The sequence below is a fragment of the Miscanthus floridulus genome, chromosome 16, assembly GCF_019320115.1.
Source record: "Miscanthus floridulus cultivar M001 chromosome 16, ASM1932011v1, whole genome shotgun sequence".
NCBI lineage: Eukaryota > Viridiplantae > Streptophyta > Magnoliopsida > Poales > Poaceae > Miscanthus > Miscanthus floridulus.
In genome coordinates, this window is record NC_089595.1 from 44,685,559 (window position 1) to 44,699,124 (window position 13,566).

The following is a 13,566-nucleotide window of genomic DNA, read 5'->3' on the forward strand; positions in this document are numbered from 1 at the left end:
ATGAGTGCACTCTCTCATGCCTCATAATACCGAAAGAATGGTCGGCCATAGATGTAACCTACTAAACGACCACTGCCCCTGTTAGTAATCCTTATGCAGTACTGGCGTCCTTCTATAGTGTGCTGTCCGAGGTTTCTATTGCAGAAGTACCAATCTTACCCGAGTTGCTCCATAGCTTGGTCTAGAACGGCCCACAAGCCACATGCAGCATAGGTAAGGTCCTGTAGCACAATCTGCATGCGGAGAAAAAGAAAAAAATTAGAGAATGTTATTACAATAATAAACAACAAATAACCACGACTCAGGTATAAGTGACCATTTTACCACATCCGCATGGTTGTAGCTCGTAAACCATTCGCTTGCTTGCAGGACGGGGATATCACCAGCATTCAAAGCAAGTGCCTTGAAGTGCGAGAAATCAGGCACATGATAGCAAATACGTCAAAGTGTCTCTAAATAGATGCGCATGGCACTTAATTGGACGCTTATCATGTCCGGGCTCTGTATTCCCGTCCCGTGGAGATGGTTCGATAAATCCCTGGCATGTGACCAACATGCACTACATACCATGCCATGGTTGCCTATACATTTAAGTAAATTAGGCATGTGGTAAGTGGTAATGGTAACTCACTAAACAAGAGTTATTATTCAAGTTATATGGCCAAACTAAATCTATTTAATGTTCTTTATCCTTGACATGATAAAAAATTACCTCAATAATTGGATTGTTTATTATTCAAAGATCAATGTGGTTTAGTAATCATACTTGCTGCAGCTGCCGAGCCAATTTTAAAAGTTATTTTTAACTTTTTTTTTCTGGAACAAACATCTATAGATGCTTTTTTTAAGCATGCTATACATTCCATCAAAATAGCAATATTTTTAAAATATACTAAAACTTATACAAGAAATAAATAATTTCTTGTAGTATATATAAGAAAATATTAGATGAAAGGTCAAAGCAAAACTTCTACAACAGAAAGGAAATAGGCAAGTCATTGTAATTAACCAACATGACCAGTCAAATAAAGTAGGACCCTATCAAAACACCAGAAAGTTTCTACAAACATATTTCAAGGACCATATCAAGGTCAGATCCTAGCTAGGGATTCAATAAACCTAAGGATTGTAAAATTAATTATGCTGAGATTGTAGATAACACTAGAACCGGACTAGCTATTACGAAGTGAGATTACAAAGTGAGATTAGATTGTAGATGGTAGTGAACATGTTTTATCTGACTATGGACTAGCTATTACGAAGTGAGATTGCCTCAAAAACAGAGGTGATTTTAATAGCCTGCAGACATGAGGAATAAAAAATGTGTTTGGATCAGTGACATTGCATAGCCTGCAATGGATAGAGTTGCATACATTCTTCATCTTTAAAACTATTTAAAAAAATTAAGTCCATTTCTTGTTCCTTCGAAAACAATAAAAAGTATACAAGACAACTTACTTCCTCATATTGTTTGTCATTGTAAAGTCCATTTCAGCTGCTATTGGGAAGACAACAACCGTGGGACATTTCATCTAACACTTAGCGGGCAGTGAGCCACGCACTCACTGTGGGGGTGGGAAAGCAGCTGTCCGCGCGCGCTCCTAAAGGCCTCGATGGTGCTCCAGCATCGGGCGGTGGACGACGCGGGGAGTGCTCCGGCGTGGGCGGTGCATGGGCGTCGGCGTCGAAGAAGAGGAGCGCATGGCTAGGAATGGCGACGCGGGGGGCAGTGGATGGGTGATCCGGCGTGGGGCGGTGCACGGGCCTTGGCGTTGAAGAAGAGGAGCACGTGGCTGGGAACAGCGGCGTGGGGGGCGGTGGACGGGTGCTCTAGCGTGGGGTGGTGCACGGGCGTCGGCATCGAAGAAGAGGAGCGTGGGGCTAAAAACGGTTGGCGCGGGGTTGAAATTTGGATAATTTCAACCCACTGCGGGCTTTTATACCAGACCTCATCACTACCGGTTTTAATTAGAAACCGATAGTGATGAGGGTACATCATTGCCGGTTGTAAGTAGAAACCGACAGTGATGGGGGTACATCATTGCCGGGCCATTCTTTAAACCGGCAGTGATTTCCATGTAGCGGTCACAGCATAAGTAACTTATCTTTTCCACTTCTTTCGAATTCCTCCTACTGGCTCAACGGTTAGCACCCCGCAACTTAGTCCCTGATACCCGCGTTTGAATCCTGGGTGGCCCAATTTTTTGGTTTAATTTTATAATTTATTAAGCGGTCTAAAGGTCAAAAAGATAAAATAAATAAACCTTAGCACACATCCTATACTAGCGCAACGGTTAAGTGTCTGAACTCTATAGCCCGAGACCTGAGCTCAAACCCGAGGGCTGGCAATTTTTTTTTAATTTTTTATATATCACTGCCGGTTTTCAAAATAAACCGACAGTGATAACAAGCATCACTGTCGGTTTCTTATCATCACTGTCGGTTTTTTGAAACCGACAGTGATATTTATATATATTAAAAAAATCTTTTATATACTGAATAAATAGAAGTATATGTATTCCTATGTCGAAATGGCTTGGAATTTTTTTGGCAAGCTTGTACACCCAAATTAAGATCCCACATAGGATCTTAGGTGTTTCTAATCATTTTTTTATTAATTATATTTTTCTGTGTGCTGAATGCGACAAAAGAGGGTGAATTTCATCTTGGACCCAATAGATTTTTTCATCCACCTCCACAAAATTCTTATCCCTAGGGCACATTAGAGGCTGTGTAAAAGTTTGGCACCATTCTGGATCTTTTCGTGGGTAGACTCAGTTCAACCTATAATTAAATGGTTTTGTCGCGTGGAAATTCAATTAAACCTCAGAAAGTAGCAAACCATCTCCAGAAAATCCCAAACTTGGTGTTTCCTTCACACGTTGCACGTGCAAGCCTAAGAAAAAGTTTGAGATCAATACGACACTGGAATGCCTATGAACCATAGAAACCTTGATAACCTATGTGTATAGTCATGGTTAATTGAAAGGACACATGTACCTCTATGAAGCATGTATACTCCGCCTATGTCAAAATGGCTTAAAATCTTTTTAGCAAGCATGTACACCCAAATTAAGACCCCACACAGGATCTTAAGTTTTTCGGATCATTTTTTTATTTATTGACCCAATAGATTTTTTCATCCACCTCCACAAAATTGTTATCCCTAGGGTACATTAGAGCATGTGTAAAAGTTTAGCACCATTCTAGATCTTTTCGTGGATAGATTCAGTTCAACCTATAATTAATAGGTGTCGTCGCTCGAAAATTCAATTAAACCTCAGAAAGTAGCAAACCATCTTTGAAAAATCCCAAACTTGGTGTTTCCTTAACACGTGGCACGTGCAAGCCTGAGAATAATTTTGAATCCAATACGACACTGGAATGTATATTTCTAGTTGCCCAGCAAATGTTACACGAATTACATGCATGACAATAATTAAACACACAAAGCCGTACATATTAAAATTAGAACCCAATAAAACTACAACCTTGAAAACCTAGCTAAATAAATATTAATTACTATTGGAATCACTACCGGGATCGATCAGGCCACACACACTAACATGCCTCTATAGCCATATATGGTAATTGATGTCACGGATTATGTATCCGCTTGTATCGATGAAGTCCAATGCCCGTATGAGTGCACTCTCTCGTGCCTCATAATACCGAAAGAATGGTCGGCCATAGATATAACCTACTAAATAACCAATGCCCCTGTTAGTAATCCTTATGCAGTACTGGCGTCCTTCTATAGTGAGCTGTCCGAGGTTTCTATTGCAGAAGTCCTAATCGTACCCGAGTTGCTCCATAGCTTGGTCTAGAACGGCCGACAAGCTACATGCAGCATTGGTAAGGTCCTGTAGCGCAATCTGCATGTGGAGAAAAAGAAAAAAATTAGAGAAAGTTATTACAATAATAAACAACAAATAACCACGACTCAGGTATAAGTGACCATTTTACCACATCCGCATGGTTGTAGCTCGTAAACCATTCGCTTGCTTGCGGGATGGGGATATCACCAGCATTCAAAGCAAGTGCCTTGAAGTGCGAGAAATCAGGCACATCATAGCAAATACGTCGAAGTGCCTCTAAACAGATGCGCACGGCACTTAATTGGACGCTTATCATGTCCGGGCTCTGTATTCCCGTCCCGTGGATATGGTTCTGATGATTTGAAACCCTCACAGGGATGAAAAAACTGAGTTCACACATCCATAGCCGACCACTTGCATTAGATGCCGTGTTCTTGATGATGTTCGATATAAAGAACCAGCTAAGTGCTGTTCGCAGCCAATCTATTAGGGATATAGTCTGCGACATATATGCATGCAACAATGATATTAAACTAATTACACTTATTTGTTAGCATCAAAAAACAAAAGATGTTGAAAAATATTTCATACAATAGCTGGAACAGGGAACCATGGAATGGCCACATTAGGAGCGAAGGGCTCATCGCCAGGGTGGAAACCTGGTTCTTGTGGTGGGGGAGGTCCATTGTTCATACCACCTGATCGATTAAATACAAAAAAAATATGAACATAAAATATATGCACAAAAAAATTCTTCCAAGTAAAATGTGGCAACATAATTAAATATAGATGGAATGCAAGGAATAAGAATATAAATAAATGTAGAATGCAAAGAAACATGAATATAAATATAGATCAAATGAATATAGATAGAATATTGGAGAAGACAACATATCAATACCATTGAAAAATGCAGGAGCCATGACCAAATCACGTAGAGAGAGAGTGGATGTCTTAAGAAGTGAGAGTGAAACATGAGAAATGAGACTGAGAGAGTTCATGGGTGGGTGGGATCGATGTATGTGGCCAGCAGTTTGTTTTATATAGGGGGGCATGAACATCACTACCGGTTTCTAAATAGAACCGACAGTGAAGGTGGACTATGATGCATAACGATATCTGTGGTTTGTTGTGAGAGGAAAACATTGTATCATGGCTGATAAGGCCTGACTGAAACCAACATGCATGGAGAGGCTAGCTCCTGGTCGAGGGCCATTTTATAGGGGCTAGCAGTCGTGGTATATTTTTATTTCTGAACTAAAGTTGTCAGGATAGGTGGGAGCAGTGTTCCAACTGTTGTGGTCAGTGAGAGCACTGTTGGCATGTGAGGATTATCTACATATCACTATCGGTTTTAGTTTAAAAACCGATAGTGAATTGGGCCATCTGTGTCGGTTTGAGAAACCGGCAGTGATAGAAGCTGTCACAGCCGGTTTTAAAACCAAAACCGGCAGTGAAGGGCCCTGCCGCCATCTTTTAGTAAAAAAAATATAAAAAAACACTATCGGCTTGGAGCCTACCATCGCAGCCTTTTTGTAAAAAATATAAAAAAGTTTAGCCCGCCTGAGATTCGAGCGCGGGTCATGGGGTCGAGAGTGCGCGGCCTTAACCGCTGAATTAGGATAGGGAGTTCGGTTAGAATGGTTTTATTTTTTTTTCTTTTATCCCATTGTAATGCACTACTAAATAATAAATACAAAATCAAAAAAGTTTGGCCCATCTGGGATTCGAGCGCGGGTCTCAGAGTATAGAGTACGTGGCCATAACCGGTGAGCTAGGATAGGGAGTTCGGTTAGTTTGCTTTTCTTTATTTATTTATTAATAGAAATAATGCAGTTAGTTTATATTCTAAAATAACACAAAAATTTATGTCTTGATTATTTAATTCTATGATAATTAATTAATGGTCTATAATTATCAAATAATAGTGTTTGTGAACATCATCTTAATATTTGATTACATAGTCAATAATTAAATTGTAGAGATGCACACAAAATATAAATTAAATATTCAGTGCAAATTACTGATACAACGTCTGCATAATGATTACATAGTTAACAATAATCTAACTATCTTTAGGCGCATCAACAATGAGGGCCTCATTGTGATCAATTCGTACGTAAGCAGGTTTGTCACCCTCTTGAAGGATAGGTAGGGGTACTTTCGCCCTGAATAGAGGCATTTGCTGATAGCCCCTGTAGTCTTCTTCGTCCGTCACTCCATCGACACCGACAATCTTCCTTTTCTCTTCTAGGACTACTTTTAGCCTTCCTTTTGTCTTGTTGTCCCTTGCATAGAAGACTTGCATAACATCTCTTGCAAGGACGAAGGGGTCGTCTCTGTATGCGGTCTTAGTGAGATCAATGGTAGTAAACTCTTTGCTGTCAGTGTTGATTTCCTCGATCCAGACCCACTGGCAGCGAAAAAGAGCTGCCTTCAATGAACCGTAGGCTAGCTCCCATATCTCCTCTATGAAACCATATTATGTCGCCTGCACATTGTCGTTCTTGTCGTGAGCATCAAAACGAACACCACAATTTTGGTATGTGCTCTTTCCATCTTGCTTTTTTGTGTAAAATGTGAATCCATTGATCTCATACCCTTGGTAATTAAGATATGTACTCGAAGGTCCCTTGGCTAAGGCATCCAGTTGATTACCCAACTTTATTCCAAGCAAGCGACGTCGCAACCAATTGACAAATTCCTCCTTATGTTTTATCCAGCCAAGCCTGTGACCTGCTCGGATACAGAGTTTGCAGCGATTGCCTGTGCTCATCAATGTATGGCATCACACCCTCGGCTTGCTAGAGAACAGTGAACTATGCATGTCTAAAAGAAACAGGGTCGTCTACTATAACAGATTTCTCCCCGGTCGTTCCTTTGCCACGTAGTCTTCCCTCATGACAAGATTCTAGAACTCCAACCCTTTTGATGTCTAGATAATATGTGCAGAACTCAATGGCCTCCTCCGTTGACCATCCTTCAACCATGCCCCCTTCTAGCCTGAATCCATTCCTAACATACCTCCTGAAAACTTTCATTAATCTATCGAAAGGAAACATCTGATGCAGGTACATTGGGCCAAGGGCTCTAATTTGGTCAACAAGATGAATGAGCAGATGCAATGAGATATCAAAGTAAGTCAGCGAGAAATGCATCTCAAGCCTAACGAGAGTTTCGGCTATGTCCTGCTGTAGCTGCTCTAGCATGGACACATCAATGACCTTTTTTGAGATCATGTTAAAGAATGAGCAAAGCTTTATGATTGGGGCGCAGACCTTTGGGGGGAGGATACCACACAGGGCAACAGGGAGAAGCTAAGTCATAATGACATGATAGTCATGGGCCTTCATAGGGCCATAGTTGAACTTGAGTTCTCTCATGTTCACTAGCCTCTTTGGGTTCGCATAGTAGCCCATCGGGACTTTGAGTTCATTGAAGAAAGAAATAAGCGCACACTTTTCTTCCTTCTTCAATGTCCATGACGCAACCGGAAGTTCAAACTGGCCATTCTCTAGCTCCATGGGATGCAGCTCCTTCCTGATTCCCAAGTGTTGCATGTCCAGGCGTGTGGCTAGTGAATCCTTCGATGTCCCCCCGGTGTCCATTAAGGTGTTAAGAGTGTTAGCGCACACGTTTTTAGTGATGTGTATGGGATCAAGACAGTGGCGTACACTCAGAAATGGCAAGTAAGGTAGTTTCCAGAAAACCAATTTTTTCTTCCAAACGCTCCCATCAGGTGCTGCTACTACATTGTCCCCCTTCCCAAGGACAACCTCTAGTTTGTTGAGTTCTCGAAGTATCACAGGACCGTCTCGATATTTTGGAGCTAAGCGTTTCTCAATAGTACCGTTGAAATCTTTTCTGTTCCTGCGGTAAGGGTGATCCTTAGGTAGGAACCTATGGTGTCCCATATAAACTATCTTTGAGTTATTTGGCAGATTTACCGCATCGGTGTCGTCCAAGCACTCAACACATCCAGTATAGCCTTTTGTCTTCTCTTCGGACAACAAACCTCGACCTGGCAGGTCAATGATTGTAGCGATAAGTACTCCCTTGATCGTGACATGTTCCTTTTTGTACTTGTCCCAAACATCCGGCACACCCTTTTCAAACATCTCCACTAGTTCATCGATCACTGGTTCCAGAAACACATCGATGTCATTCCTAGGCTATCTTGGCCCTTGGATCAGTAGTGGCATCTGAATGTACGACCGCTTCATACAGACCCAAGGTGGAAGGTTATATATACAGAGCGTCATTGGCCAGGTGCTATGATTGCTTCTAACCTGGTCAAAAGGATTCATCCCATCTATGCTCAAAGCAAACCAAAGGTGCCTTACCTCTCCACCGATGTCCTTATAGAACATAGTATTGATAGTCCTCCAGTCATGCCCATCGGCGGGGTGCCTCATCATTGTATCTTTCTTACGCTCTTCGTCATGCCAGCGCAATAGCTTGGCTGACTTTGCACATGCAAACAGCCTATGCACCCGAGGAGCTATAGGGAAATACCAAATGACCTTTACAGGACCTCCTCTGGTCTTGGTACCCTCATCTGACGGCCCTTCCTTGTATCATGGAGCTTCACACTTGGGGCACTTATCTAAGTCTTTGTATTTTTCTCCACGGTATAATATGCAATCATTGGAACACGCGTGGATTTTTTCAACCTCGAGGCGATGGGGCAGATCATTTACTTGGCCAAGTATGTCTTTTCTGGCAACTCATTTTTTTATGGGAGCATTTTCCTAATTATACCTAACAACTGATCGAAGCCTTTATCGCTCAATCCATTTGTCGATTCAAACTCTAACAGCATGATGTCGGCTTCTAGTTTGCTCATTGGACAATTCCTATACAATGGTGTTTTGCCATCTTGTCTCATTTTCTCTAGCTTTCTCAGCTGTCTTTCTCTAAGACATCCGGTCTCTACATTGCGTAGCAGCTGAGAAATGCCATCGTTATCCTCGGTGTTGTCAGCTAGCGTGTTCCAAAACACATTATTAACTATGGCCATAGGTTCCGTGTTGACACCGGGTTCCTCGTCAGCATCGTGGATGGCTACGTCACGCATGTCCATGTCATCATCATTTTCCTGCAGAACATTCACACCAATCTCGCCATGTATAGTCCATATCGTTTAGTTTGGCATGAACCCCCTGGTAATCAAGTGCGATCGTATAGACTCAATTTGATGAAAGTTCCTATGATTCTTGCAATCATTGCATGGGTAGAAGACAGGGTTCCCATTCTCATCATGAGCTTTGGCATCGGTGATAAACTGGCTGACACCATGCATGTACCGCTTGTCCGTTCAGGACAGATGCATCCACTCTCGATCCATCTCTGCACAAAAAAATACTGAGACAGTAATTACAAAGAATTAATAAGAAATCGAGCTTCATGAACAATAATTGTATCTTGAAAGTATCATTTTTGGAAAACATTATTGTACACTAATTATTGAAAAATTGAAATTGGTAGCCCCGGCCCTGTAAATTGAAAATCGTAGTAAAAAATAATTATTGCACAATATTGAAGAACAACTATTCTACTCTACTCCTAAGAACTAATTATAGCATCACATACTAACAATGATGATCTTGACCACCATGGAATAATTAGCTAGGAATTTAAATGTGTTCATAGACACCAACCTTTTGGATGATAGATTCACCACAATTTGAGCCTTGCACAAATGTCCAATTGGAAAAAGTGCTCTCTAGAATGGAGAAAGAACTAGAATGAGAATCAAGCAATGTAGCCATCAAAATGAAGCTAATTAAGCAACAAAATCAAAGGAGTGGATGTTTGTTACTAACCTTAAAGCAAAAAGATCAAACCATTCTTCAAAATCCAAGCACTAGCTTCATGGCGAAGAGCAGCCGCAACAATGGAGGGAGGGGTCCAAACACGCGCCTCTATTCTTGGGATGGAAGAGAGGAGGAAGAAGAGGACGACTGCAGCCTTTTTGTGTCGTAGGCTTATCACCGTCGGTTCTTGGCTAGAACCGACAGTTATAGTTCCCAATCATTGTCGGCTATTGGCTTAAACCGGCAGTGATGACTGCCCGCCAAAACACTACTGGTTCAAGCCACAAACCGGTAGTGATGTGGTCCTTCACTGCCGGTTTTAGCCCAGCACCAATCATTTTTTTTTCATTTTCAAGCTCATAACCAGTAGTGAAGGTACATCACTGCCAGTTCTCACAAATCCAGCAGTGATGTGAAAATCTGGCGTAGTGTTTCTAGGCCCAGAAGGCGGTGACATGCTAGGCCCAGAGAGAGGTATCCTCCATTGTGGTGGCATTGCCACCAAGGGTGGTGGATGGCTAGGCCTGGAGGGTGGTACTCTTCCTTGTGGTAGCAAATCCCCAACCCCATCAGGTGGCATCGCCATCATGGAAGGAGGCTTCCTAGGTCCAATGGGTGGTATTAAACATGGTGGTGGCATCGCCACCATGGGAGGTGGATGGCTAGGCTCGGAGGGAGGTACTCTCCCCCAGGGCAGCAAATCCGCAACCATGCCAGGTGGCATTGTTGAGTATTGCTGTGCATTTGCCATCATTGTGAAATGTGCGGTCAGTAGTGTCAATGCCACCATGACCGCAATGGATGATGCGGTGGCCCCAGCGATGCTATTCTTGCTGCTAGCCATGGCTAGCTTGTGATGTTTTTTCTTCTCTTTATATGGATCTTTGTGCATAGGAGAGCATTGAGGTGGATGGAAGCTTGGACCCCATGTATATATATAGTCAAGCCTAGCTTCTAAATAAGGCATGCATATGGAAATCAATCTGATTAGTGGAATGCTTTTATGGCCCTCACATATGTTTGGCTTGCATTTAGAGTTTCCTATATTTATCAAATTTTTATATATGCTCAGATAGAAGACTTCTATTGCACGGCTGAATATGTTTAGCTTGCACTTATATCTTCCTTAACTTTTCAAAAGTATGTTCAAATAGAAGACCAACATCGGAATGTGATTAGTGCATTTTTGTGCTTTGCCTACTTTTTTGTTAATTAGTCCTTATTAAAATTTTCTATCTTAAAGACATAACTTCAACTCTTCATTTACTACTACTTTATAACTCAAAATAATCAATATGTTATAATTCAACCAACTGTAATATAGGTCCCTTAACTTTAAGATTTCTGTCACTCATACTTTCTCAAGCTCTGACAATCGACGTACATGAAAACATAGTGGCATTATAAAATAAATTCTATTAGTGTATTCACAAAAAAGGGTACTTATGTAGTATACAAACCTTTTTATTTTCAATGCCATATTTTGCTAAGGAATTCAAGTCAAAGTTCAATCATAATTGTGGCAAGGGGAGTTATAAAAGTAAAACACTTTTATAGACTTCTATCTAGCAATGTTCTCTCCATATAGCAAGTGGAGCTGCTTTGCCCATTGGTTTACCAAAATGGCACTTGCTCCACTAATGGAGTTGTTTATGGAGCTGCAGCCAAAAAATGGTTTCACTGGTGAAGTGAAGCCATGCCAACAGGGCCTTAAATATCGATCCGTAATCGAAAATACATGGTAAAGGAATGGTTACACATGACTGTATATATAGGAATGATAAGACAAGTCATCAACCATGTTAGGTCCAAATTACCCACTCCTCTTTGTCATATGTCCATATGATCTACACTAATGTTGGGTCCTACTTATTTTGCCAACTTAAGTTAGGATCGCATGATCTATTGTTCTTAAGTATGCCTGTATGAAGTCGCACAACAATATACATGTACGAAGATTGGTCTAGTATTTACTTTCATGCCATTTGTGTTACCACGTTAACATACATAGTTGGTAATATGTTGAAAGGACCGAGGATGCCGCCTAGAGGGGGGTGAATAGGCGTTTCTAAAATTCAACCCTTCAAAATATGGAAACGATTATTGTTGGAGTTTCCAATTACTTGGGAACCCCAAGTCAGAGAACAAAACCCCTCACAAGGAAGCCAACAAAGAAAATAAGGTGTATAGGAACAATCTAGAAGATATAACCCTGCAACACAAAGTTAGAGCAACAAATAAATAAAATCAGCACTGCTCCCCAATACCGAACATGTCCGGTATACGTGGGCTATGCAGATCAGCTCCCAACTCCTTCCTTTCGATTCCTCCTTTTGCACCAAGTTGATGACACCTTTTGGTAACCTGTTTGCAAGCTCAAGCAACACACAAATATCACAAATCCCAAAAGAAAGAGAGATCGAGGCACGATATTTATTCTACCGAAGTTCGGACTCTGTCAAGTCCTACTCTCTGTTGAGGGGGCTGCGAGCGACCCAGTGAAGGTCAGCTCTAGAGAACCACGAAGGCCACTCTAGCTAGAGTCTTTTCCAACTCCTTTTTCTCCTTCCACTAGATGATTCCTTCCCTTTCGACGGTGGAATCAAACCGTTACAAACTTCCCAAGGCACACCACAATCTCTTGGGTGCTCTCCGGCGACGCCTAGCCATCTAGGACCAAAGAGTCCAAGAGTAGCAAAAGCAAATCATGAGATCGACAAATATGCACAAGTGCTCAAGGGTGGCTTGCTCTCAATTTGAATCTCACTGAACCCACAAGATGGATTTTGCAAGTTTGAATCCATCACTCACTAAGAGAGGGTTGGAGAGAATCCTCAAGGCTCAAAAACATGTATGAATGTTAGCAAAATCAGCAGCCTCCAAAGGTAAAGGCTAAGGGATATTTATAGCCCCTTTGAAAAACTAGTTGTTAACTTGCCATTGAGGAATACTAGATACGTTCGGTATCAATATCGTATATGTCCAGTATTACCTGTACAGCTCCAATGATCACTAAGTTAGTAACACAATGAGACGCCGGAACTCCCGATGATTGCCAGAACTTCCGACTCCTAGAACTCCCGACGTTTGTCGGAACTCTTGGCGAACCAAACCGAGAACACCGAGAAAGCTGCTGTGGCTGAGAAGATACCGAACACGTCCGGTATCCATACCAAACTTAGCAAAAACTGGTTAGCTCTTTTGGCTCTCAAATACTCAAACTTCACATAGGTTGGCTTGAGCACTTATGAATAAGTATCTATCAACATGATGCATCCCTCTTAATAGTATGGCATACCTATTAACTCAAGATCAAATGAAAATAGAGTTGAGCCGCTTGAGTTGATTTCCTTCAAACCAAATGCCAAAGACTTCAATCATCATCAATTGAGGGTGTCAATCATGTCGATCTTGATTTTCTCCTTGAGCATAGCCATCTTGAACATGTGACTTGATTCCATTCAACAAATATGAATTAACTCCAAATGTATCAAGTCATTTCCATAATTCATCCAATGTGTTTGATCCTCCAATTCAATGTGACCATCATAATTTGATTGGTACCTCAACTAAATGCAAGTACTCCCTTCTTCACCCTAGCTAGGTTCCTCGGTTGCCAAGCCATCGGTTGCCCTTCACCCTTGCTTAGTACCTTGAAGCCTTTCCTTGCTATCTTCACCATATCAAGCTATCAAGTCACACTTGGTGTTGAATCATTCATCAAGATCATTTGTTGTAACACCCTAAATTTTGCATATTTTTGAAATAGGAGAAAATAGTTAATTATGCATTTTGGGGGAATTTGAATTTAGGAAAATAATAAATCAAATATAAGGTCACAATCATGTATGTGCATTTATGCCGTTGCATAATATTTTGGGTTGCTTGGTTTGAAGTCAGATTCTAAATCGATTTGAATTTGCATTTTGGAC

The 13,566-nt window shown here is 41.3% G+C and overlaps 1 protein-coding gene across 1 annotated transcript in view; it reads right to left on the minus strand.

Moving 5' to 3' along the window:
• The window catches only part of LOC136510637 (proline-rich receptor-like protein kinase PERK9), a 53,839-nt gene that overhangs the window by 12,962 nt on the left and 27,311 nt on the right, over window positions 1-13,566 (minus strand). The window contains exon 2 of the mRNA XM_066505021.1: window positions 9,999-10,363. Within this exon, the coding sequence (XP_066361118.1) occupies window positions 9,999-10,363 (365 nt within the window). The remainder of the gene's footprint in view (window positions 1-9,998; window positions 10,364-13,566) is intronic.